General features: G+C 40.2%; 1 protein-coding gene across 1 annotated transcript; it reads left to right on the forward strand.

Annotated features, from left to right (window-relative positions):
• Window positions 1-20978: 20978 nt before the first annotated feature.
• On the forward strand, window positions 20979-23679 carry Cdk5alpha (Cdk5 activator-like protein). Its single transcript, XM_090384009.1, has one exon. The coding sequence runs from the start codon at window positions 21242-21244 to the stop codon at window positions 22319-22321; it is 1080 nt and encodes a 359-aa protein (XP_090240135.1). The 5' UTR covers window positions 20979-21241; the 3' UTR covers window positions 22322-23679.
• The last annotated feature ends 1863 nt before the right edge of the window (window positions 23680-25542 follow it).

The following is a 25542-nucleotide window of genomic DNA, read 5'->3' on the forward strand; positions in this document are numbered from 1 at the left end:
CACGTGCACACATAAAAAGAAAATAAAATATGTTTTAGTAATATCGTCTGCTTCCAATATCTAACAATTGTTGCAAAATATGTATTTAGTAATATCGTCTGCTTCTATTGTTGCAAAATATGTTTTTAGTAATATCGTCTGCTTCTAATATCTAACAATTGTTGCAAAATATGTTTTTAATAATATCATCTGCTTCCAATTTTTAACAATTGTTGCAAAATATAGACTGCTTTTGGTAGTACGTTTCAAGAACTGATTTTAGAATTATTTGATTTTGTTTACGTCCATTTTTTCCTACCACATTACATGCGAAGGCAGTTATCAAACTATTAACTTAAACGAGATCAATGTTATGCACCGCGATGATGCAATCTTCTTCGCTTTATTACCCGCAATACAATAATTTATTCATTTGCGAAGACCCCAATTGATATATTATGCCCACGTAGCTATTAATATCTTCAGCCAATGGGAGGGTGGGTGCCTACAGCCTTGATACCTATCTCAGTGTCGTAAAAGGGTTTTCATACAAAAGAAAAAGCTGCTGATTGATTTTCTAAAGATATTTGATGTTACTGTAGATGCTGCCATCTATCGGGAAAACGAAGTAGTCTGTAGAGGACTTAACGAACCTAGGGAGTAGTCTGCCACGTCGATAACCGCGTTTATTGATATATATTCAATAATATTGCGCACGCGCAATCGATCCTGCCTTAAATCAATCAAGGGAGGCAACGTTTTCCTCCCGAGATTTAAGATTCGCTGACTGAAAATGTTAAAGACTGCGACATTCCTCAAGTCAGCCGACATACCACCCACCAACATCGATCACTTTGATAAATGATGCGTCACCTGGCGAACGCCGAAATATCAGAGGAATCGTAAAGGTCACCAAGAAGCCCAAAGGGAAGTTGGTTCCATTACATCAAGAAAAATGATATTTGCTCTCACAAGTTTGTTTCATTCTGTTCAGATGTTCTTACCTGTATCAGGCAATGTCATAAGCCATTCGTGTTAAAAATAATAAATAAATAAATAAACTTAATGCTGATTGAGCCAGAAATTGAACTGATCATTGAGCAACAATTGATATTTTAATAATCTAAATAGGAGAGGGATTAAATTTCTTTTTAAACAGGAATGAAAACGAAAAGTCTCGAATGTGTTCGAGAGGCAGGAAATTCAATTTCTGGTTCTCCAGACTGCACTAACCTGCCTTTTCAAGGTCTAACAGTTACCCTACTCTTTGAGGCACCCGAAAATGTACCAGTGAGGACTCTAAACTGGTCTTTGTAGAGTTAACGACTACTTTCAAGGGCTTGTAATGGCCATTACAAACTATTGATTTTCTTGAACTTCGACCAAAAATACGCAATTTTCAAAACACTGTTTATTAACACGATTCCATTAAAATGCCAGTATTTTCTGAATTATTCATCAATCAGCAAAACATCGTTTGTTTTTTTTTTTTCTGTTGGCAATGTAAAGTTCTTTAAAGCAATTTCTTTTTGCTCATGCTCTTTTGGGTACATTGCTCAATGATTCCTTCGTGGTACGAGGTCAGTTCAATAAAGAATTATCATAATGTTTCACGAACAACCGTACTGCTTCCTATTTCTAGCTGAGTTGCGGAATTTAAGACCAGACCAAGCTACATGACATAGCAATTGCGCAATTCACTCATGCGCACGATGTGATCTTGGCGGTCAGTCAGGTTTGTCGCCGTTCCAAGACTGTCACACCTGAGCAACAGCAAGTTCGCATTGAGATTTGTCAGGAGCTGCAACGGATGGTTACTGAAGATGGTAAGGTTCTGCACAAGGTAATAATGGCTTCATCGTTTCGACCCAGAGAGAGCAACACCGAAAAAAGGCAAAAGTTATGGTTTCTGCAGGAAAGGTTATGGACATCTCTCTTTTCTACATTCAACGAATGGTTTACCAGGTTTAACATTCCAAGGAATGGTTTTATTGGTTGTGCTACATTATACGACTGTTACGGGATCTTACTACAGAGCTGTACTGCACAGCGGGATCGCATTCGTCACACACGACCACAACTGCATTCAAGTGGGTGGATGCCTGCACCATGACAATGAGAGACCTCACATTGCTCATACTCTCATCGAGTACTTAGCCATCATTCATGCCAAATGTCTTCCTCATCCACCCTACAGACTGACCTTGCGCCCTGCGGTATATATATATATATGTATGTATATATATTCTTTTTATTTCCAAAGTTAAAGAAGGGGCTGAGGAAATCGTTTCTAGTCGTCAGAAGATGTAAAGACATCGGAGGCGATTCTCAAATGCATGTCAAAAAATGGCAGAAATGTTGGAGTAAGTGCATTTCATAAAATGGGGGACACCATGAAAAGGACCATCTAAATATTGATGATTAATAAAGGTACGCTGTAAAAAAATGATGACCATTCTTCATTGAACAGCCTTCGTATATTATTTAAATTTCTAAACATTATCGTCGTCTATGTCATAGTGGATATGTTCTCCCTCTTTCCTTCACCACAATGCCAGACATCGCCTCTGAAGGTTGCAGGAGGTATGTTGTTGGCACGTTACGCCCACAGATCCCCAACAGTCCGGGTCTAGAGGTATGAAAACTCTAAGAGATTCCCAGGAAAACATCCCAACAGGACATCGGAATGATTCCTTCCCGCAGTTTGTTGCCATACCCTCTATCCACCGTCGACACAGATTAGCCAGAAACATGATTCATCGGAAAAGGCAACTTTCCCTCCAGTGGTCAATGGTCCAATGACTGAATTCAAATGCAAACTTCAGGCGTCGTTGACGATAAGCATGGATACCTTGACCGAGCGCCTACCACGAAGGTTCAAACAGAGAAGGGTTCATTGGACAATGGTTTTAGAAACACCACTGGTCGTCCCCGTAGTTAGAGTCCACGGTCATATGTATATGTATGTCGATGGTGGCTCCTAGACTTCCATCCATCTCCACCTGTGCTCTGTAATTTATGCAAAACTTCTACAAAGGGCCCTGGCCTGAGAAGTGTGAAATGAAAGTAAAGTGTAATATGTTGTCTTGTTAGTCAGGCCTCTTCGCTACCAGGGAGCATTTGTCCATATGGTGACTGCTCCCTGGTGCCCTATCCTGTCACGAGGAGCCTGACCCGAATCTACTATTCTGTCTGTGTGACTCGCACACTATACCGCACACACCATAAGAAGTGCAAGCCTGGTCGCTTAAATACTGCAAGTGCGACATAAAAGTCAACCGATTATCAATAACTAAACCCAAATGTTTAGTACAAGTAACCATAGGGATACGGTTACCATACAATTTTACTACAGGAGGTCTTTCAATATCTAGTTTGCCTTTAACCAACATCATGACTGTTTTCTTATTTGAAATCTTAAATTTATGTTCTTCAGACTACCCAAATAAACTGTTCATGACCTACGAAGCAGTCGCTTCTAATTCTCGCCTGGACCTTCCAGGAACACAGACCACCAGATCATCAGCATAAGCAATTCTATGACAATTATTGTCTTCTGCGACCATAAATTCAGCACGAGGTTCCAGAACACGGGACCCAGGACATCCATAACTAAGAAGTTTAGAAAAAACCATATGCTGAGAGCTGATTACTATTTTTCTACCAGTGAGATAACTGGCCATGGCTCTATACAAAAGATCTGGGCCTTCTACTCGTCTTAAGGAACAAAGTATGCTCTCATGCATACTTTGTTCCTCGAAGGCGCCCGCGAAATCGATGTATAGCGCGAGAACATACTGGCTAGATGAATAATTAACATCATCTACTAAATCCTTGGGCGCCTCCGTAGCCAGGTGGGAAGGAGCAGCAGTGCGTAGCACACGCTTCTTGATTAGACCGGGGTTCGAGCCCGTCACCACCAAATACGGAGGATGCGGAAAGGTCAGGGAATGACCACCGCATATCCCGGAGCAATATGGCCTTAGTTGCTAATGCTCCTAAAAACTAAATAACAAACAAACAAACTAAATCCTTTATAGCATCCTCAGTTGAACATTTTTTTAAAAACCATACTGAAATTGCAGCTGAACTCCTTTTTGAAATAACCAATCAGTCAAACCTGCGTAATAATAATCTTTCATAAATTTTTGCTATATTAGACAATAAGGAAATTGGCCTATAACCTCTAGGGTCAATAGCCTCTCTGCCCGGCTTTGATAACAATTTCACCAAGGTAACCTTCCAAAATCTTGGAGAAACGCCATCAATAATCAAAATGTCGACAACCAATCCTTCGTTTCACATTCCCCCTGTTTCACCGTGGACATCAAACAACCGAATTGTAATTTGTTAGTCACTAATTTATATACGAGGCCCCAGGGGTCAATATTCCCAACCGCCAATTAATTGACTTATAACTAAACCCTCAGTATTTCTAACAAAGATTGATCAACAGCACTCTTCACACCTAAATTCCTCAAGACTTATGCCCCTAGCATCATTCGACTTGAAATGCCACAAGTTAGACTTCGCATTTTCATCCACTGTTATAAGAATATTGTGTACTCCCACAAATGTTTTCATAAGGAGAACAACCACCCTATGCTGACCAGAAATCAGCATTTTCCGTATACCGGCTCGAAAAGGTCAAAGTAGCCTACATTCATACCACTATCGATGAGACGTGAGCACCCGCCATTAGTCCAACGACTGCTTCTCTCTCTCTCTCTCTCTCTCTCTCTCTCTCTCTCTCTCTCTCTCTCTCTCTCTCTCTCTCTCTCTCTCTCTCTCTCTCTCCCCACTATCCGTCCACCCTTGGAACACTTTAACTGTAGCACTTCCCGAACAGATTTGCAATTCAAAGTCCATAAATCACGTCCCTTGCCCATGTCAATTAAGTACTTTGTATAGACCGAATACCATGAGCCTGAAGTATAACGGTTTATTCGATTGCTAAAACAGGAAGGTGGTCTTAATGTTTTGACTGGGCAGTGTATAATCACCAGTTCCAAAGAATTTTAAATACTTTTTTGCATTTTTATGTACACGGAATTTGATGTCCCCAAAATAAGTCGAGTAATTCCAGTTCAATGTCGTCATTATAATAGTTACGTTTCGTTAAATTATTTTCATCCCACGCGCTGTAGATTTAAATGGACTTTTGTTCTAAAGCAACCTATTTTTGACATTAAAAAGAAAATTTCTCTCTGCCAGAATCAAATAACAAAAAGAGGGACAACAAAAATCACTCGAGAAGCCATTAAGAAGGAAAATGGATGCAGCAAGGGATTAATAAGATGAACTTTGCGACTCGTACAAATTATTACGTTAAATTTCAACAACGGCGGCAAATTGTAAAGAGATTACCGTAATCTTCCACAAACATCACGCTAATGAGGACACGAATGTCGCAATAAATATGGCCCACAGGACGCGGACAAATCATTTGTTGCTTTTGTTGGCGCGACAGCAGCAAAATGAAATCACACGGACTCACCGATTTCAAAGATGGCGTGCTGTTCATTTTGGTTATTACGAAGCTACTGAGATTAACAGCTACTTAACACGATGAAAGGTAAGATACTGCAAAGAAGCACTAAAATTCACCACTTTTTGAAGGTTAATACTTTCACAAAATCCACATGATTGTGGTAAGTTATGAACCTCACCACAATAATGTGGATTCTGCAGCGCTGATACTTGTTTTAGACACGAATTGCTGGAAGAAATTTGGGAAACTGTACTATAACTACAGTGGTGTTTTAACTGTGGGGCAAAAGTATAGTAAGATGGACCGGGGCAAAAGTATAGTAAGATGGACCGTTTTGCTGTGGAGAGCAATCTGGATTACAGCATCAGATTTTATAAATTATAAAACACCACTTATTGGATAATGGAACAATACAGTTAAATAAGGGCCAATGTCGGATATACGGGACATCTGGCGACACTACTCTTTACTTCCTTCGTTCACATGTAATGTACAAATAAACTTCAAAGTATTCGAACAGGGCTGCCAACACGCAGAAACTGCTTCTTGACAGCCTTGATGGATTCCATCAAAATCCCGTTTCTGTTCATGTACACAATCTCTCATTGCAGTGTCCATTTTACACTTAAGAAGTCTCAGTATCAATTGAGTTCAGTCACTTCTGTAAATACAGCGTAAGTGTAACCAGATTGAAGAAGCGTGTCAGGAGTAGATATATAAAAGCAACGTGTTCTAGCAGATGAACAAAATACAATAGGTGGATCAAAGAGTTCAACTTAGCAATGGTGGTAATCAGAGGATGCCATTATTAGCCCATCCAGACCAAGCTTGTCTGTTTTTGATTTTAATTATAATTTTGGCGATGTAAAAGCTTTTCCTGATGCGAATGAGCCCGGAACTTTTCTGAAATTAGGACAACATAAATTGAATTTGCTTTCTGAACTAACCAACCGTGGGAGGGGATGCTCGTCGATGTAAACTTCAGAATAAATGGCAATAAAAATTACTCCAGAGTAGTCTGTACGCCGGATCGAATTGTTTTTCTTCTAGAAATCCAAGTACCACGATCCGAAGAGTAATGTAGGCAAAGTGCTGTCAGCTGACAAGTAGAAGAAGTAAGCAAAGATGATCCTGTTGCACGCAAACGCAATAACAGAAGCACGTGAACCTCGGGTATCAGAGATCGGCGTATTTTATGGATTGTAAAATGCTTTGGGATACAGTAACCTCTCATCAGGACACAAGCGCATCGCCGGCATCCGAAATGTCTGTTTGATTTGAGAAACCAATATTTGATTGCACGTTATCCTCTACCTTCCCTCTTTTTCTTATTTACTGTAAATAGCGATTTATTATTGGGGTCTTCTTGTGGGATCTCACAATCTTCGTACTTTTTGGAGGAAATGGCTGAACAGAGCTTAACAGGACCTTGTTGAATGTATTCTCGCAGATGTGCGCGCTGAGTGGAGCTGTAAGCAGATAATGGTGATGGGTTTGGCAAACAGGCCAGAAAATAGATATTTGCAGCCTTCGTCGTATAAGTGGAGAAAAAGAGATGGGCAAATCGATTGAACCAAAACAACCTCAGCGGACCATTTTCCCACCTTCATTTTTTCTCAAGACAAGAGGCTGCTTCGGCTAAGAATCGAAGTGGGCGTAGTGAGAGTCTTCACAGCCGTCTGTAGCTGGTAAAGACGCCATTAATCTCAAGGGTAAAAAAATGTGGGAAAAGGTCATCGATAAAAAAAAAATACATTTCGTGAGGAATTTAAAAAGGGTTTAGTTTTGTTTTTCTTTTCCTGCGCTTTATTAATCACGTGGATAAAATTGAGAAGAATAAATGGGAAAAAAAATGTGATATTAACTTATGAAAGAGAAAAGAAAGGTGGATATCTGAAAACAGTTCGTGACACGGATGAAATAAGATGCTTTTGTTGTTGTGATTGGGTTTTAGGAGCATCAGTGACTAAGGACAAATGGCTCTGTGTATACTGTCTGTAAATTGGGCGTTCTGAGGTCGGTTTGCTGAATGAAAAACCAGTTTTTGAATGAAAAGCATACTGTCCTCTCCTGAAACCGACTAACTCGGCCACAGTAGAGCTAGTCCAGAAACAAAAAATGGTAATAAATAAATGAACGTAAAATCCAGCCAAGCTTTAAATCCCCCCAAGTTTCAGCCTCAACTACCCACGGAGGTAATTTGTTATCGTAATTAAAAACTCGCTGGCTATAAGAAAAGAAAACTTCCCACAAAACAGTCTAAATATGTTTCGCGTAATTCGAATTTATGGCTCCTAGTTCTGCAATCAACTGAAAACAGTGAAAACGTCGCCTTCGTTCACTTTAATGTCCCTGCTCAGAGTCTTATGAACTTCAACTAGGTCCCCTCTAAGGTGCCCCATTGCCAAGCTCTGATAATCCACATATTCAAAGCCTTTCCTCATACAGGTGCCCTTTTTCAATGTTCCCAGAACCAAAGACTGGGGGAATCCACGTCTGATATTAGCCAATCTCTTAATCACAACCTTCCACCTTCTGCCCTGCAGTCACCCTGCCACCCATCTAAGGATTTTCGTCATCATTCCAACTTGTACAGTAACCTCTGGTTAAGGACAGAGTCAAATGCTTTGCTGAAATCTAATTAAAGGATGCCAGAATTATTTCCTACATCCAACTCATGAACGATTCTGCCAAAACAGCTAACAAGATTGGTTAAGCATGATTTCTCTTAACAAAAACTTGTTGTGTACTCTTCAGAATTAAATTCAAGTGTCCCAGTACTGCCTTCTTTTATCTTTGCGTGGATTAAATTCAATCTTTGCGCTATTGATGCGATACCACGTGAATTGAAATTACAATGCACGCCGCTTATTATGATCGCAGATATGGCAGCATTCGAGTAATGTCATCACTTTTATGACGTCAATCTTTATCAGGCTGTTTACGCATGTGCAGTGGAAGCGATTACGGAATATCCCAATTTGTTCGGGGACTCCCACGCATTGCGTGTCTAGTTACTGCTGTTGCTTCGTATAGTTCACATTGTTGTCGGCATTCAGCACGTGGTTTATCCTATTATGAGATAACCTTGCACATTTTATGGAAAATATGCAAAACGACTTTGCCCAACGTCAAACCGCGCGTGCTTCCTTCAAAATTAGTAAATTTTCCTCGCGTTTCGCCCCGGCGTGACTTCAGTCTTTATCCAACAGCTCCGAACTTGTTTCGTAAACAGAACACCTGCAGCACCCACTTACACTTCTCTGTTCAGCGAACAATATTTGTCGTTTTCACTTTCATAGTGCATTTTACGTTTCTGCAATAAATCGTTTTGAAGTTGTGTAGAAAATTAACTTCGTATTCAAGATGGCCGAAAATATAACCTTTAAAATACGACAAAGCTTGCTGAAATCTATATTTCTTGTTAGGGCTCAGTTAAATAGGGGTAGGGATCGTTGTTGATGGAACTAAAAACTGTTTCCTGTTACAATACAATATTCATCTGTCCAGGTTAATTTGCGAGTTTTGATTAACTGGAAAGTGGTTAAAAGCACCTGACAGGGGTTTTCCTCGATGAGATGGCAATAATAATCGAAACGGCATCTTTCCAAGAAGGTTGGGAAGCTATCCAGTGGGCCTTACGTACAAGGGTCTGGAGAAGTGACACCGTGTATCAATATTAAATAGACGTACAGGACTTTAACACGAAAGCGCTATTTATTAGATTCGTTAAAGATTAAAACGCTCTTTAATAAGATTAGCGCAAACAGATCTACCAAGCACATGCCATTTTGAACGCTTAACCTCCTTTACTTAGCTGAATATTGTACGTATTTAATTGGTGTAAAAATGCTCCCCAGGTTGTTGGTAGAGTAGATTCAGGAGCAAGTGGAGAGCCAGACACGCAGTCTGGGATCAAATAATGGAGTTAAGATGCAAGCGTTTATAAGAAGCATCGGAATGTTGTTAGGGGAGAGGTGTGTGGGGTGGGTAGGCTTCCGAGTACGCTATTAAACAGGCCGCTTTACCCCATACGGTGACTTCATCTATCTTACACTCCCACAACGTACTCCAGCAGACACTCGCGTGCCCCTATTACGGATACCCAGGGATCCGATGAGATCAGTCAGCCGTAGGGAATTATAACAGCGTTCCCCCTTCTCACAATGTACAGCGGGCCATTGCTGATGGGAACGCGAGCGTTGTCCATGTGTGTGTGTGTGTGTGTACGCGAGCGCGTGCACCCATCAGAGACAGAGAGACTTTCTTCGTAACAGTTCTGTTCTAGGTCGTCCATCTACTTTATCCACCAACGCAAACTCATTACAACCCCGGCCTGCTCCCGACCTTAGCTGATTACACATTATTCCGAGGTAGGTGGTGGGGTAGACTGGGGCGGGGGTGGATAAGAATGACTCATCCCAAAGATAGCTGGCAAACAAAAAACTCAGTTGGCGCACTACTCTTCCAGACCTCCCTCCGGCTTCTCCGTTAGTGATTCATTTTTTAAACCTTTTTAAATCGTATCGATTAGACACGCTAACCATACGAAAGCCTTCAACCCCCCTCTCCCCCAGTCAAACTGGGCACGTGGACGCGCACGTGCGAGAGGGCTACGCGCAGTTGTAGCGAAAGAGATAACGTGCTACGGTGAACTTTAAATTACGGAGCACACGCGAGGGGGTGCGCGATGTTTGCGAAAGTATCACGTGACCAGACGCTAGCCGCCGCCGCCGCCGCCACCACCACCACGACGAAAAACCTTCAAAATAATGCAGTTCCGCTAATCGCCACAGAATCACTCATTTACGGAAGTGCGCGAGCCCCCTGAACATCAAAAGCGACACCGCAATAACAGAAAATTGGACGACTTTGCGTGTGTCCGAGGTTCACGAGGTGTCAGTTTTCACATTCGTAACAAAATTCGCGTTCGGGTGAATGTTACAGTAGCATTTGTTCAACCCAGTTATCGCTTTCTCCTCCTCATAATGAGACTCTCCCTCCAAATTCTTTTTTCTTCAACGAAATCCTCAAAAAGGCCATAGATGGCAGTCGAATCCCAGTGGAAATTCGAAACTCTTCTATACTCAACCATTGTTTGCAACAGGAGAATGAGAGACTTTGAGAGAGGGTCCATGACTCGTCTTGATCTCTCCAAGATAGGCATATCATATACTTTCTTGGAAAAACCTGATGCCCTACCTCTAGAAACTTACAAGTCTATCTTCATCTTGCTGGATTTTTCTCCCAGAATTCCCCAAATCTCAAATAAAATACGAGTAATATAAAGGCATGATATAATGACGCCTCATAGCCTAATGTGACTGATGCTTAATCAAAAACAATAAAATCCCTGCATGGATCTTTGCATATGTAATAATAAAACCATAAACTGTTTTTACGTATTCGCTGTTCCCCGTACACTTCTGCCTTTATCTATGTACACCATCCCACCAAAAATCCTGTGACACCTCTGTGCCCCCATATCTAAGCACTTTCGAGTTCTCTTAGACGTAATGAGGTATGAAGAATGCTTGGAGATCGCGTTGACTCGTCTATGACGTTCGTAGGAGGTGTCATGATCCGCGGGTGTTTCTCGTGGTACGGATTAAGTCCACTCATCGCAGAGCAAGAACCCATAGATTTTGTCTTACTCGTCTTCTGGGGATTTTTATAACTTATACTGTATCGTTATCGAAGCTGCCCTTAAGCGCTTTAACTCAATACTACTCCACTTATCAATGCAGGGATTGCAAACGCGTGGCTGGAAGAGAATAAAGTCAGGATATTGGAGTGATCAGCGCAGAGAGCTAATTTCAACCCAATTGAACATCTTTGGGATGAATTATAACCTTCAATAAGACAGTGTGCATAATTTATCACACGGACCATCTCTGTGGAGATGGAACGATCAGGTCCATTGAACTGGGTATGCTGGGAAAAATGGAACAGTACGCCACTTTCCTGTCTTACCAAAAAGATTGGGATTACCCTAATGACCGAATTGCAATATTCCATGCTGTGGCCAAAGTGCAGGACATTAAATAGTAAATAAATCTTTATTATGTTTGGTATGTAACCGTATACAAAGGATTATACATCAAGAAAAAGTAGGGAATCTATCAATGATAAAGGGTGGGGGAGTTTTATGTTTGGAATTTTTTTTTTATTTTTGCAAGGTGGAGACTTTATCCCAATATAATTAGCTTCTGTGTGGTTCAGATATGAACTACAATTGCAGTACAGTTTTCTCCAAAGATGAAATTGGTTGTGTAAGTTTATTCTTTCTCTCTAATTCTTTACTGGTAAGAAGAAAAGAAAAGACTGAAAAATCAACTTTGCTTACCTTACTCAGAACTGCTAGTGATTGGACAAATCCGCTCTGAAGAAGGGGCGTGTGTTGAATGGTAAAAATCAAAAAAGATTAAGCATATACCTAACAAATTATTTATTCATAATAGGTACATGTTTGCTTATTTTTACTAAAAATTTGTAAATTTCTGTTGAAAATTCAAATTTAAGATGATTTGTCCTAATTTTGAAGACGTGAAATAATTTATGTTCCCTCAAAGGCCTAGGTTCACAATTGAAGTTAATACATGACGGTAGCGATGGAGAATCTATTTTGCCTTGAACAATCGAATGTACCAAAAGGGGTCCACACTTGTGTTGCGTACTCCAGAATTGGACGAACATATGATGTATAAGCAAGTTTTGGGATATCAGGGCCAGCAAAGTCAAAAGAAGACCTTTTGATTAAGCCAAGTAATTTAGAGGCTCTGGCAGTTACTTTATTAATATGAGTTGTGTAAGATCCATTACTAGTTCTTAAAATTCCTAAATCTTTTATTTCATGAGTTTTATTAAATATGCAAAGATTCTGAAGTGTAATTGTAACAGATGACAAAATGTTTATGAGGATCTGAAAATGGTAATGACACGACATTTATCAATATTAACATCTAGTCCATGACTTTTAATCCATTGGTATATTAATTGAATACCTTTTTGTAGCTCCTCACAATCCAAAGACTGAATAATTTCTTTTTTATGGGAAATTTTATGGGATTTCTATGAATCAAAAGCTTTTTGAAGATATGACGTCCAATTGTCTGTTTTTGTCAAGGGCTTCCCTAATGTCTTGTCCATTGTAACTAAGTTTGTAATCTTCGACCTCGCTTCAATAAAACCATGATGAGAGAAATGTAATTTGTTGTGGAAGAAGGCAATTAGTTGTCTAAAAACAATATGTTCCACAAATTTAGTCATTGGGCTAGTTTTGTGGATAGGCCCAAAAGAGGCAGGGTTATTTTTGTCACCTTTCTTATATAAGGGACAAATTGTAGTTACCTTGAGATTAATGGGTAAATTCCCAGTTTGAATATAGTGTTAATAAAGTGTAACAATTTTTCAAAAAGCCCATTGGAATATTATCCAGGGTTGTGTTATAATTCAAAAGGAATCTACTAATAGTTGCAAATGAATTTCTTTGAGTTAAATTACGTCTTAAGAACATATTAAAAAGATGATTAGAAAAGTAACGATTTACCGTAGCAAATCTCCCCTTATTAGGGTCCCACAGAAAAGGTACATTAAAATCTCCCATCACAATTGTAGTAGTATCCGTATTAACAGAGTTAATAATTGACTCCACGTAGGTCTCAAGTTTAGTTATTGTAGAAACTAGAACAGGTGGAAGTATATATAATAAAATCAACAATAAAGAACTTTTAATTTTACCTTTATACCCTCAAATTAGATTGTGCCAAAATACTGATATTTTTGCTAATAAATAAAGCAACTCCCCCCACCTATCTTCAGAATTCTATCCCTCCTGATAAGATGGAAATTGTCAGGACATAATTCTTGATTATTGAGTTGTCCTCTTGAAGAGTGGTTTAATTGATATGGGGCTATATTAACGTTATCTTTAATATTAGTGATGTGAGTTTTGTTATAAAATACGCGGTTTTTATTAAACTTTCTTCTTGTCTTACACTTTTTGAATTTAAAAGAATTAATCACGGCACCTTCAGGAAAGCTATTCTCAGATAAGAATTGTTCGAGTAAATTATAATCAACTGTAATTTTAAATGAGGAATAATCCTCTTGGTATTTAGATGTTATTTTCTCCACTTGCAATTTTGTCTATTAACAATGACAGTTTCTTAATCAACTCAACATCTTTATCGTATTGAGTAGCTAGGAAATCCTGTAATTCCAACAAAGTTTCTGAGAGAGAGAATAGTCTGGAGTTAAGATCATAATCAGTGAGTTGAGAACCAGCTATTAAGTTCTGCCATATTTGATCCTGGGGAAATCCATTATCATGAAAATGAGGAGTCTCTTGATGTGTTCGTCGAGCTTGAAGGTCCAGGAACTCCTTTGCACATTGATGTTTATTCATTGAGTCCGCTTTATGAAGATTACATTTATAGGAAGCTCGAGTAGCATATGACATTTTGCGATATGATTTAATTCCAGACGACAGATTCCCATATGTCGATGGTCCAGTGTTGGTGCTGACGTGTCCTTGCAAGGGCGTCGACCCCGTGTGGTTGTCCCACGGACGACCTTTGCAGACTGCTCAACCATGTTGTCCATTGTCAAGATACTGGCATCTGCATGTCTTGCTCCCACAAACATTTCACATTTGGAGTCGGAAAGATCTCGATTCCACCCATTCTTTCTCGCAGACACTGGAAAGCTGATCGCTACGTGTGCGATCTACAACCTTATAGCCGTTAAACCAGCGTCACAAAACTAGTCCATTCCTACACAAGGGGGAGCTATTTCAAAGCCAACTCGATGTATATTTTATATTAAGTAGTTTGTTCGAACAAAGAAGGAACTTCATATTTGTCCTTGTTTAATGTTTGCCAATGTTTTGTAGATGAGGTTAAGACCTAATTTACGTCATTATAGAAGGGTATCCAACCAATACAATTTAAACGAACCTTCACAGCGAGAAAACAATGACACATCCTCATTATTCTCTTAATTCTAGAGTGTCTTTCGGTCCAAAACCATTTGGAAGAAGACACTAGACGAAGAGAACAATGGAAGACATTTTCCTTGTAAGATTTTCTGAACACTGCTGATCTGTTCATTTCCAAGTTCTATTAGATTAGGTTTTATATATTCTCCCTCTCGCCTCCAGGTTCTATAGAAGACTTCGTTTTCGTTCAACAAATCCCATAACCATTAAAATAGATTTTTTTTCTTGGATTATTTGATAAAGAAAATCTACCTATCAATCTAAACTGTTATATACCGCGTAATACGTTTAGAAGACACCAACACAATCTATTTCTGGAGTGTGGCTTTGCTAAACGCAAAGTCCTTACGTCAGATTTCATTTTGTGTGAGGGAGATTTGATTGAGGCTCGTCACGTCAGAAGAAAATTGGGAAATGTCTGTGCGAGCAAAACAAAAAACTTAATAGAAAGAAGAAATGAAGGAAGAGTAGAGATTGCGTCAGAAAGAGATTTTTAAGCTCACGCCAGTCGCTGTCTGTCATGTTACAAAAATATCAAAGAGGAACTTTGCATTTATAGAAGAGTACTCTTTTACCAAGAGTGAAAAATGCTTTAATCTCTACTGCTGGCATGGTCCAGAAAAATAACTTTACGCTTCAATTTTAGAAAATCCTTTTAGATAAGAAATATATACTGTGCGTGTGTGTGTTGTTTCCAGCTGCAAATCCAGAAGATTGAAAAGTAACAGCGTTATCGTTGGATGGACTACGTTTAATAGAAATTGAGCTGCGCACTTTTTTAAAAGTCTTTCCAGTTCCATTAATTGAAAAGTTAGATCCTAGACCTTGGCTTTTTAATGTCCTGGGTAGGTTTTTATTTATTTTTAGCCAAGTTAGATTAAAGAGGGCGGGTTAGTCGGAAACAAGATTTCTTCTGCCGGAGATAAACGCGTTCCACTCTACTAGTGGAATTGTTCGGAGTTATACAGGGGCATGTGGTGCATGCCCGAGGCGCTCACGAGACGCACAGCACCAGAAGCATTTGGTTTTCAGTGTGACAATTGTGTCCAGAGTCTTCTGTTCAGACTCCGGACAGATACATAGGGTCAGTGGAGTTCCGTGCAATCTGATCTAATTTGTTTTTGGTTATAAAGAGGCGGCATATAAGAGGGCATATTCTTGGTGTGTGCGCACGCCCTATCCAAAAAACAGAAGATATAAAAACGCAGTAACGAAAGTGAAAATCGGAAATTGGAATGCATTGAGTCTCAGACAATAAATTAGTTCTTGAGGCTGTCACAAACATTTGCTCGGATATGACAAGCTGGGCTTGCTACCTGGGAGTCTAAAACGTTGATGGAATTGATATTGAGGGGACACTTGTCACCTCAATATCAATTCCAAGTCAAGTGGCCAAGCGGACCGAATTTCAGCGAAGTTTGTTTAGTGACAACCAGATCCTCTGCTATCATCTTCACAATGGTGGGCCTGTTAGCAATCCAGGGTATATCTCCACTGTGCAAGTTCCGAAACATTGCACCTAGTACACTGGACGTAACCACCCAGGTGTGAACCAACGTAAGCAGGTGTCAAGGTATCGTGACCACACCACACAGAAAAATGTCGCTTCTGTGTTTTCGGGCAACGCTAGGTGGTAGATGACTTTCATCAGCCGGTTCAATGTCATACTTTGCTTATGGGAGGCTTGAAGTGGTGAAACACAAGGATGGGAGGTCTCCAGAGCAAAGCTCCAGGAATCTCCAATCTCTTCCATCATGCAGTATGATTGATGTCTTTTGAGGTTACGATGAGTATCATTGCGAGAGCCACACTTGCTTACATTTCGAGGATACAGCTCTAAAAATGCTCCCAGGCCCGATAGATAGTTCATCGGACCGTACCCACTGGTAACTTTCTAGGAGGCATCAGGATCAGCTAGTGTATAATCTCGCTGCAGCTACTCTGCCAGATAGAGACTGGAGAGAGAGAGTCCGGTCACTATCTGAGGGAAATGTCGAGGTCACGTTCTGTCAAGGAGCTGGGCATATTCTTGCTGTGTGCGCACACCCTACCCAAAAATTCCATTACTTCGTACAACATTTCCTCTGCATCTTTTCTTACTACATCATCAATAGTTAGACTAATAGAACAAACTTATCTGCGAAAAGATTTAACGCTCACAAACACTTTTTCATTCATTTCACAAATATTTGGTCTCAGTTATCATCTCAATGATATCTATTTCCACTTACGGTCTGCTAAATCCCACTTACTTTTCTGAGAGAATCACAACTATCGGTTGCCCTAACTATTGCATATGTTCACTCTGATATTGCTTGTTCAAGAACTTAATCTCTTCTTTTCGATCTTCTCTGGTTAAAAATCTCTCTATTCAGATCTTAGCAATAAATAAACTCATACACCAACTATAAGAATAAGTATTTTACTGTAACTTACAAAAACTGATATTATAATAAATTAAATTATGTACATTGTGAAAACATTAAAACTGTAATAAAATATACTAAAATAAACCGGATTAAAAACGATAAGAAACCTGGAGCTTTCGGAAGCATCGGCTTCCTTCCTCAGTAGCAACAAAACTTCCTGCAACACTTCCTTATATAACAGGCTCACGGCACTTATACACGTGGTTCAGTCGGCGCATGGTCTGAACTGGAAGCGGAAACAGCTCGGGAACGTGCCAAGCAAAACCGTTGATCCGTACTTAGGACAATGGTTTCAAACAGAGGATGCATACGCATACCTCTGTCCCTATTCATGATATTGTTGTCGGATGAACAGATTCGTAAGCTCTCGAGCCATTTACGGTCCCAGAACCCATGCGCTCGATCCACAATAACTGCATCCTCTGGGGAGATTTGATGCTGCTCTCCCAAAAATGCTCGGCCACAGCAGACTTGTAATCAGCGGTTTTTATAGCATTTGCATGCTCCCCCAGACGATCCTTGAGCCGTCGTTTTGTCTCGCCCACATAACATTCCCCACAATCTGGGCATTTTGTCCTGTATACTACTCCACTACTCAGGTCCTTTGCTATTGGGTCTTTTACTTGGGACACAAATGTGTGCAACCTCCGGCCGGGAAGCTGCACACAGCGTGTTTTATAACCACCCAGAATTCTCGCTAGATGCTCAGTAATGCCCGGATAGTAAGGAATGTATGCGGTAGCCACAGGAACAAACGGTTCCTGACGGTTGGACTCTGTTCCTCTACTAAATCTGTCTATGATCCTCTGGGGGTATCCGCATTTTCTAAGGTCTGCTGTGACTCGTCTAATTTCACATACTTTGTCCTCAGAGGTAGTACAGTGTGACTCTGCTCTATCTAGTAGAGCTTTTACCACACTATTCTTATGTTGTCCAGCTTGTGCTGAACTATAATGGGTGTACTGCCCTCTGCACATAGGTTTTTTATACACTGAAGTTTTGAGCCTAGGGCCTATCCTAGAAACCAGTACATCCAAGAATGGAAGGGTACCTCCTGTCTCCACCTCTGAGGTAAATTGTATAAATTGGGAGAAGCTATTAAGTCAATGGAGTGCATCATCCTCTCTTCCCTTCTGGACCACGGTAAAGGTGGTCTGCTCCGAATGCATCAGCCTGCTCCGAAGAGGCAGGTGTTAATTAGGGATCAGTATACAAAGTGCTCTAAGGTATAAATTTCATTCTTTCACTGGTAGTTCAAGAAATATGATTGAAGAGTTGAATCTTGAGTGTGGGTATTGTCACTGCAGTTACAGAATCTGACTGTTCTCTCTCATATCCAACTCCTACGATGAGGAGGAGTTCCATAATGTTTTATAAACAGTTACTGATCCGGTTGAGAATCGTCTCTGAGTGGAAGACGCCCATTTTTAAACTGATCCATTGATTCAAGCGATTCTGGATCCATATATTTTTAAATAAATCTCTTAATGGCAACTTGGATCTGATAAACATTTTGAAAAGCGTGTTGGGAGAATCACATCGATTAAAAACCTGCTTCGATAAAACTGTTGGGAAAGAGAATTAAAATAAATGCAGTTAATTTAGGTGTGCGCTAAGCTAAGGCACCTAAGGCCATGGCGCGTGAGTATATCGTCTCTGTAACTGCGTGTTGCAGATTTTCTTCATCATTATCGATTTTTAAACTTCTGATTTTTGCAGATGAGTACAATGGTTCTGCGATCTCGCTTAGTACGTGACAAAAATAAGTGGTTACAATGGCAAAACGTTTGAAAACTAAGCAGAATAAACGTATTACTTTGGGGAAATTTCCATTCACTTATACGCCAAGAAAAACACCAAATTCCAATTGTGTAGGTGACTTCAAATTATCCTCGAACAGCGCAAGAAATTGTCACATGTCAGTTCCTGGAAAAGAAAGGTGGGGGGGGGGGAAGCACGAAGAGCTCTCATTAAACTGGCTGACTTACGAGGGAGAAGGGAGGTCTAATGACAAGATAATTGTGTAATTGCAGAGATAAAATGACAAGAGAAAGGACAGATAACGTCAAGAAATGGAAGACGTTTTGAAACAAAAAGTGAGCAGAACTTTTTTGCGATACCTGAAATTTTCTGATTAAAGTTGCCACCAATGGAACTCGGGTGCTTTGACCAACAGTGACAGATGAACGGAAAACGAAGTTAAGGACAAGGAACTTATCTAACTTTGCCCACTTTGCAAAGATTTTTGAAAGTTAAAAAACAGTTGTGCTTCATTCAGTTGCACTGATCATTTCCCACACGGATGCTTTTCCAATGCTATAAAACGTGTAGTTTGGAAAACGCCCTGTTAGAAACGCTAAAGAATATTTAATTCATTTCAACTTTTTGTTTTGGCCATTGCAGCAAAAGCCTGTGGCTTCCTTGCACCATGTGGCTAGTAGAAGGGTTTAGGAGAATCACCAACTAATTGATATTGCTTCCCATCTATTGTTTGTAAATTGCATGTGTCCCAAGGTCGATTCTTCTGTTTGCTAGATAAAAAACCCGAATATTCGGGAAAAAAACATGCTGACCTCGCCTGAGACCGACTAACTCGGCCACATTGTGAAAAGGCCCATAAAAATTCCTCACGTCATCGACGGGTCTCGAACTGAGGTCTTTTTTACACAGGGTGGGGAGGACAGCGTTCTTACCAACTGTGCTACCCATGACCGCACTATATGGCTGATACCAAATGCTAATTCATATGAGCAGATCAAGGGAGGAGTCTTACAGGAGGTCAGTTTGTCTCACAAGCCGTCGCCCACGTACCGTGTGAGAATTTCTAATTACGTCACTGCAAACCCCACCCACGTTACTTTCCTGATCACTTGCCCTATTCTCATAACTGTGGGATCCTCTAACTTCGCGTGTGTCAAAAAGTTAAGTCTTCACTGTCCACAGCACGAAGCACGTTTCCTACCAACTCACATAAGTCTAAACATAAGTGTCATTCAGACAGATCTCAAGGTCACAGAAATCAATACGTCCTGGAATACTCCGCGGAACATCCACAGCTCGACGTTTAGGACAGAACAGTAGTAGTAGAAAAATGTAAAAGCATGATGGGGGAAGAAAGAGAGAACGAATACACACAGGAAGCACGGTTATTCAAAGTACTGACAGCGGTTACCAGACTGGAACAAAAAAAAAAAAAAAAAAAAAAGGTACAAGAATTCGTGTTGGAATTTTAATGGACTCGCCCATTCACTAACTGGAATATTTGAATGCAAGTGTTTTTTTATGCCCCTAATGATAACCAAGTTATGTCCAAAATCACCAGATCCTAAGGATCAAGGACTGGTCTAAGTCCGTTACTAAGTCCGTCTTTAATGAATATTTGGAACAACCCCGATAATCCGCAAGTTCAATAAACCGATAAAAGACATTACACACACCTGGATCTTCTGCTCGTTTATTTTTGAGTTGGACATAACCAGTTGTGTAACACTAAGTGTCACTCACTGTGACATGACCTTCATCCTGTTCTCTACGAGCTTGTCGTAACTTCCTTAATAAAGAAAAGTCGCCAGTACTTGACCTACGTCACCAATGCGTGATCCACCAACCGTTTTATCACGAACAGAGGAAACTCCTGCTCTGACCTTTGACCCAGTTATCCAATAACCATCGAGTTACGAATGGGTTTTCGCGAAGCCAAGACACACACACACACACACATGCAGTTAAAACGCACGGGGTTGCGTGAATTTTTTAAGCATCCACGTATGCTTCACGTGCGGATAATGAGTCCCTACACAGCCCTGTTCACCACGTGTCTTTCATCGCAGACTTAAGCCCGATGATAAAAGGTTGTAAATCTGCACCGTCCAAAATATTATGGCGGGGGGTCACTCGGTCTCAAACCTCCGACGTTCCTGCGAAAACCGTGTGTCCGTACTAGTAGTATCGCCCAATAAGGAACCCCATGACGTCACCTCCATCCAGTAATACGGGAGTAGCGGACTGCGCCGAATGTAGACCTCACCGTCGCTATGGTAACCGGAGCTAATGTAAATCCGATTTCGATCGGCACGGAGCGGCGCGGAAGCAAGACGACATATTCATTTCATGTATTACGTGTGTACGGTTTGGGTGTCGTCGTAAGAGGAGTACCGACGTCTTACCTGCCGTCCGTGAATTTAGGAATGTTTTTTTAATGCGCAAATAACGTCCATGGATATCTGTATCCACCAAGGATCCTCGCTGTGTCCATCGCATCTGCCGCTCCAAGGTCCGCAGGAAAGAGAGGACTACGATCTGACCATCCCACCGTACCGTTAGGCCTAAGCGTGTAGCCAGGCAATGGGCACCGTGCTGAGTTTCTCTCCTCGTGACAGGAAGCCGACGTATGGAGACTACAACCTGAACAGTTTTAGCTACGAACAGCTGAACAATGCGAAGAACAAGGAGAAAAACATCGACAAGGGGACTTCGACCAACAACAATGGCAACCATAACATCAAGAAGCACTCGCTGTTCATCAATGCCCTCAGTTGGCGACACTTCAATGTCAACAACAAGAAGAAAGCGGAGAAGAACAAGAACATCGGTCCTCGTCAACCTCTGGACAACATCCACTCATTGGTCGACAACAACAAGAACATCCAGAACTCGCTGACTTGCTACAACGTCAAAGCCAGTGGATTGGGTCCGTTGGACGTTGTGGTGAGAAACAACAACAATGTGGACAAACAGAAACCGGCCCCTCCACCTCTCCCGCCCAAGCCGGCAATTCTTACAGCCCATAATCTGGTTCGACCCGCGAACCACAACGCAAACGGGCCTCTGGCCGCTTTTACTTCTAGTAGTAGCAGCGTGGGTCCCATTACAAGCACGAAGGCATTGAGTACAGTTAGCGGAGGAGCCAAAGACGCCAGCAACCACGGAGTCACTCCGAGCCCTCATAAGAAAACAGTCATTCAAGCATCCACCTCAGAACTCCTCCGTTGTCTGGGAGAATTCCTCTGTCGGAGATGTAGAAAACTCAAAGACTTTCAACCGAGCGACGCTGTTATGTGGCTGCGAACAGTGGACAGGTCATTATTGCTGCAGGGATGGCAAGACATTGCGTTCATCAATCCCGCCAATGTCGTCTTTCTCTACATGTTAGTCCGGGATCTCGTCCGAGAGGATATCGAAACGGAACGTGAGCTTCAAGCAGTTGTGCTCACTTGCTTGTATCTATCATACGCTTACATGGGCAACGAGATTTCTTATCCCCTGAAACCCTTCCTGGTCGAAGACAACAAAGAGAAATTCTGGGATCGTTGCCTGCTCATTATTAATCTTCTCAGTGGGAAGATGTTGCGTATCAATAGCGAGCCCGGTTTCTTCACAGAGGTGTTTACAGAACTCAAAGCATGTTGCTCGGTGGCTGCATAACGTCCGTTGGGTTTAGATACAACGGGACTCTAAGCATCTTTGAGAAGATGTCCGATGGAATCTAGGCACTAACTACATTGCCAACCTCTCACCCCCTATAATCACACGATGGACGACTGGTGTTGTCGACATAAGGATGAGGGGGTGGCCAAAGACATCTTTTAGTGTTTTCTTCCAAAGTCGTTTTAGTGGATGGCCTAGTTTGAATGTGAAGTCAAGGTTCCAAAAATTAGTCTATAGCCATATAGTTCTATTCTATTATACTTTTCAGAAAGACAAAACATTTATTACAGAGGACTCGGAGGATTCTTTGAGACAGTATTGTTGGAACTACCGCGCGTCTGGTACTATGTGATGTATACTTTATTTACGATTTGTTGATTGGTCCATTGAGTATCCTTCGAATATTATTAACATCTAAACCCTGCTCACTACCAATACGGTAAGTGAAAATGTATATAGAGATTGTTCAACTGTTACAACGTTCATTCATGTTTTGTTCGGTTCCTTAACACATTTTAGTAGTTTATATAAAAAGTGTATATTATCATTATTAATGGACTTTGTTCTATTACCCATAATTCACACGATAATCCCAATCACAGTTCAAGGGTTCGGAAATTGATCTTGAAGACGACTTTGATATTCTTGCACATCGAATGTCACAGAACAGTACATTACAATCTACGACGTTAATATGATCACGTGACTGCTCGATGTCAAGTTGTGTATGTGTGCCAATGACGTCACTGCTAGTACAGACGGCACAGTAAGCATCTCCCCCCTCCCCTCCCCTCCCCTCCAATCATGTCCTTCCCTGCTGACGTTTAGCTTTTTTCGATTATTTTTGCTGGTAGGATTTGGAAATCGATTTTTATTTTATCTTTCGAGTAAAAGTTGTCTTAGCAATACCAACAAAGATATTCATTCACCTTAGTTTCTGGGAAGGCAGCCACGTCAACCATTTCTACCGCTTTGTAGACTCTCTTAAGTCTTTTCCAAGAGGGACTGAGTTAGTTGGTCTCACAGAGAGACACTGACCTTAGCGTATATTTAATTTACGGACATTGTCCTCGGGTCCCCTCATGGTTTGAGTTGCCTTCAGTGCAACTCAAATAAATACATCATGATGATTTCATTGTGAAATTTTGAAACAAGAAACTTGAAAACATGGATACAGCATACAATTATTTTTATAAACCAAAGAATTTCACGCTGTACTTCGGTTTGTAAGACTCCAAGGTCCCTCCAGTTCTTCATAATTAAAAACATCCCGATTCCAGAATACATCAAATTGTTGACTCTTACAGTTCCTACAACAACAGTTCCTGTAAAAACTACCACACACACATCGAAGCTTTTGGTATAAACAATTCCTGGATTAGAGATTTTTTTAGAATAAATGAAATTGTTTTATTCACTCTTTTAATATAACAACAAAGGAATGATAAAGTGTCTGACTAATTGTCCTCGATTAAGAAAACTATTTTAACACTTTATACACTACAATAAATAATTATCTATCGTGGTGTATAAAGTGTTAAAAATAGTTTTTCTTGATGGATATCACCAGCCAAGAAAACGTCTGATTTGGAAGAGCATTTAAAAGTCCTGAGGATTCTTTAAATTCATTTAGTAAAGAAATTGCATCCAAAGATATATGCTGGAAAATTACAAACATTTTTAATGATCGTGTGGGGATGAGATCTCTCATCTTATGGAATGTGATATTTGAATGCTTCTTCTTTCACAGAGGATAAAAGAACTTCCCATTAACGCTAATCTCTCATCAGTAATGAAATCTGATTCTGTCTTAAACAATTCTGCCATTTTCATTTACAGAATTAACAATTAATGGTTACTTTATAATTTTAGATAGCCACAGTCCGAGCACGCGGGTATGCACTGCCTCCATACCTGCAGGTTTCTAGTGTGTGTTCGTTTCTCTCTTGTCATTAGTCTTGTCTTGCTTCAGAATCAAGGATGCGCTAGCTTGAGGGACTCCTGACAAGGAGTGCTTTTAAGGAGCAACATCCTTAATTTCCATTTTAAAACGTGGCCGTTTTGAAAATACCTTTTAGAATGGCATTGAAGGGCATACAGACACTTACTCCAGATTCGTGATAAGTGTCATGTCCCTATTCTAAAGGCATCGATGATTTTTTTTTTTTTTATGAAAGATGCGTCACTGAATAAACAGACAAGTTATAATGTACTTGTGATTTACCCTGCAGAGACAAAGGGGAAAGAAGATGGCCTTAAAGTTCGAATAAAATACAACTGAGGATTCATTATCAGATAATCTCGGTCTCTCTCCACCCAACCTTTGCCAATCCTTTGACTACTTTAGCATCTTCTAAGTCTAGATGTACAAAATTCGAAATAGAATTCAAATATTCTCGAAGTCTGATGGAAGAGGAAAACTATCTAAAGTTCTTTGTTATTATATTCATTTTGATGACCTGGAGAATGTCCGTTGATAATTTAAAATGATTATTGATATAATAGGCTAAGTGCTCATCATTAATAGCGTATTTATTCAAAAGATTAAAAATAAATTGTAGAGATATTTTAACAAGGCTTGACAAAAAACAAAAATAATCCCATCAAAACAAGTTTAAGGAACAGGACAGCTCTGAAAACGAATTCGAGAACTTGAAGGTGTGGAGAAGAGTATTTATAATTTTAATTCGCCAAAATAGCATTTCTGAATATAAATCAATACTATCCTCATAGTATTGCATTGTCTGTTTTATCCTAATGATGGACAAAAGTCCATTAACGGGACTTTTCTTCTCTACAGAAAAATAGGTTAGCAACAAAATAACAAAATGTACAGAGTCATTTCATTAGCATATAGCCAATTACTGAAAAAAGAAAAAAAAATGGAAATTCGCAATTTTGTTCTTTGGATATCATAAAGACAATTTTTCCCATCTTTCAAAACAATGATCATTAAGTAAATTCAACATATACATTCGTTGAGTCTATCTAACGCTACAAACCTTAGGCTGGTGAAGCATTATGGATACCAGTGTTTGAAAATAGTGTCCCCATCAAACTCTCTCTCTCTCCTATGATTATCTTACCTTCGAAATGTATTTTGCATAATGGTTTCTATTGAAAGTCTAACGCGAGAAAGAATTATCAACAGCATATATAACTAGATCATATTTTCCTTATGATCTATGGACTCCAACAGCTGAAGTTCATCAGCTGTG

Source organism: Mastigoproctus giganteus, chromosome 10 (assembly GCF_048544385.1).
Source record: "Mastigoproctus giganteus isolate SK-2022 chromosome 10, ASM4854438v1, whole genome shotgun sequence".
Lineage (NCBI taxonomy): Eukaryota > Metazoa > Arthropoda > Arachnida > Uropygi > Thelyphonidae > Mastigoproctus > Mastigoproctus giganteus.

Coding starts and splice junctions, on each gene's coding strand:
- Cdk5alpha (XM_090384009.1), top strand. CDS start 21,242: ATGGGCACCGTGCTGAGTTTCTCTCCTCGTGACAGGAAGCCGACGTAT.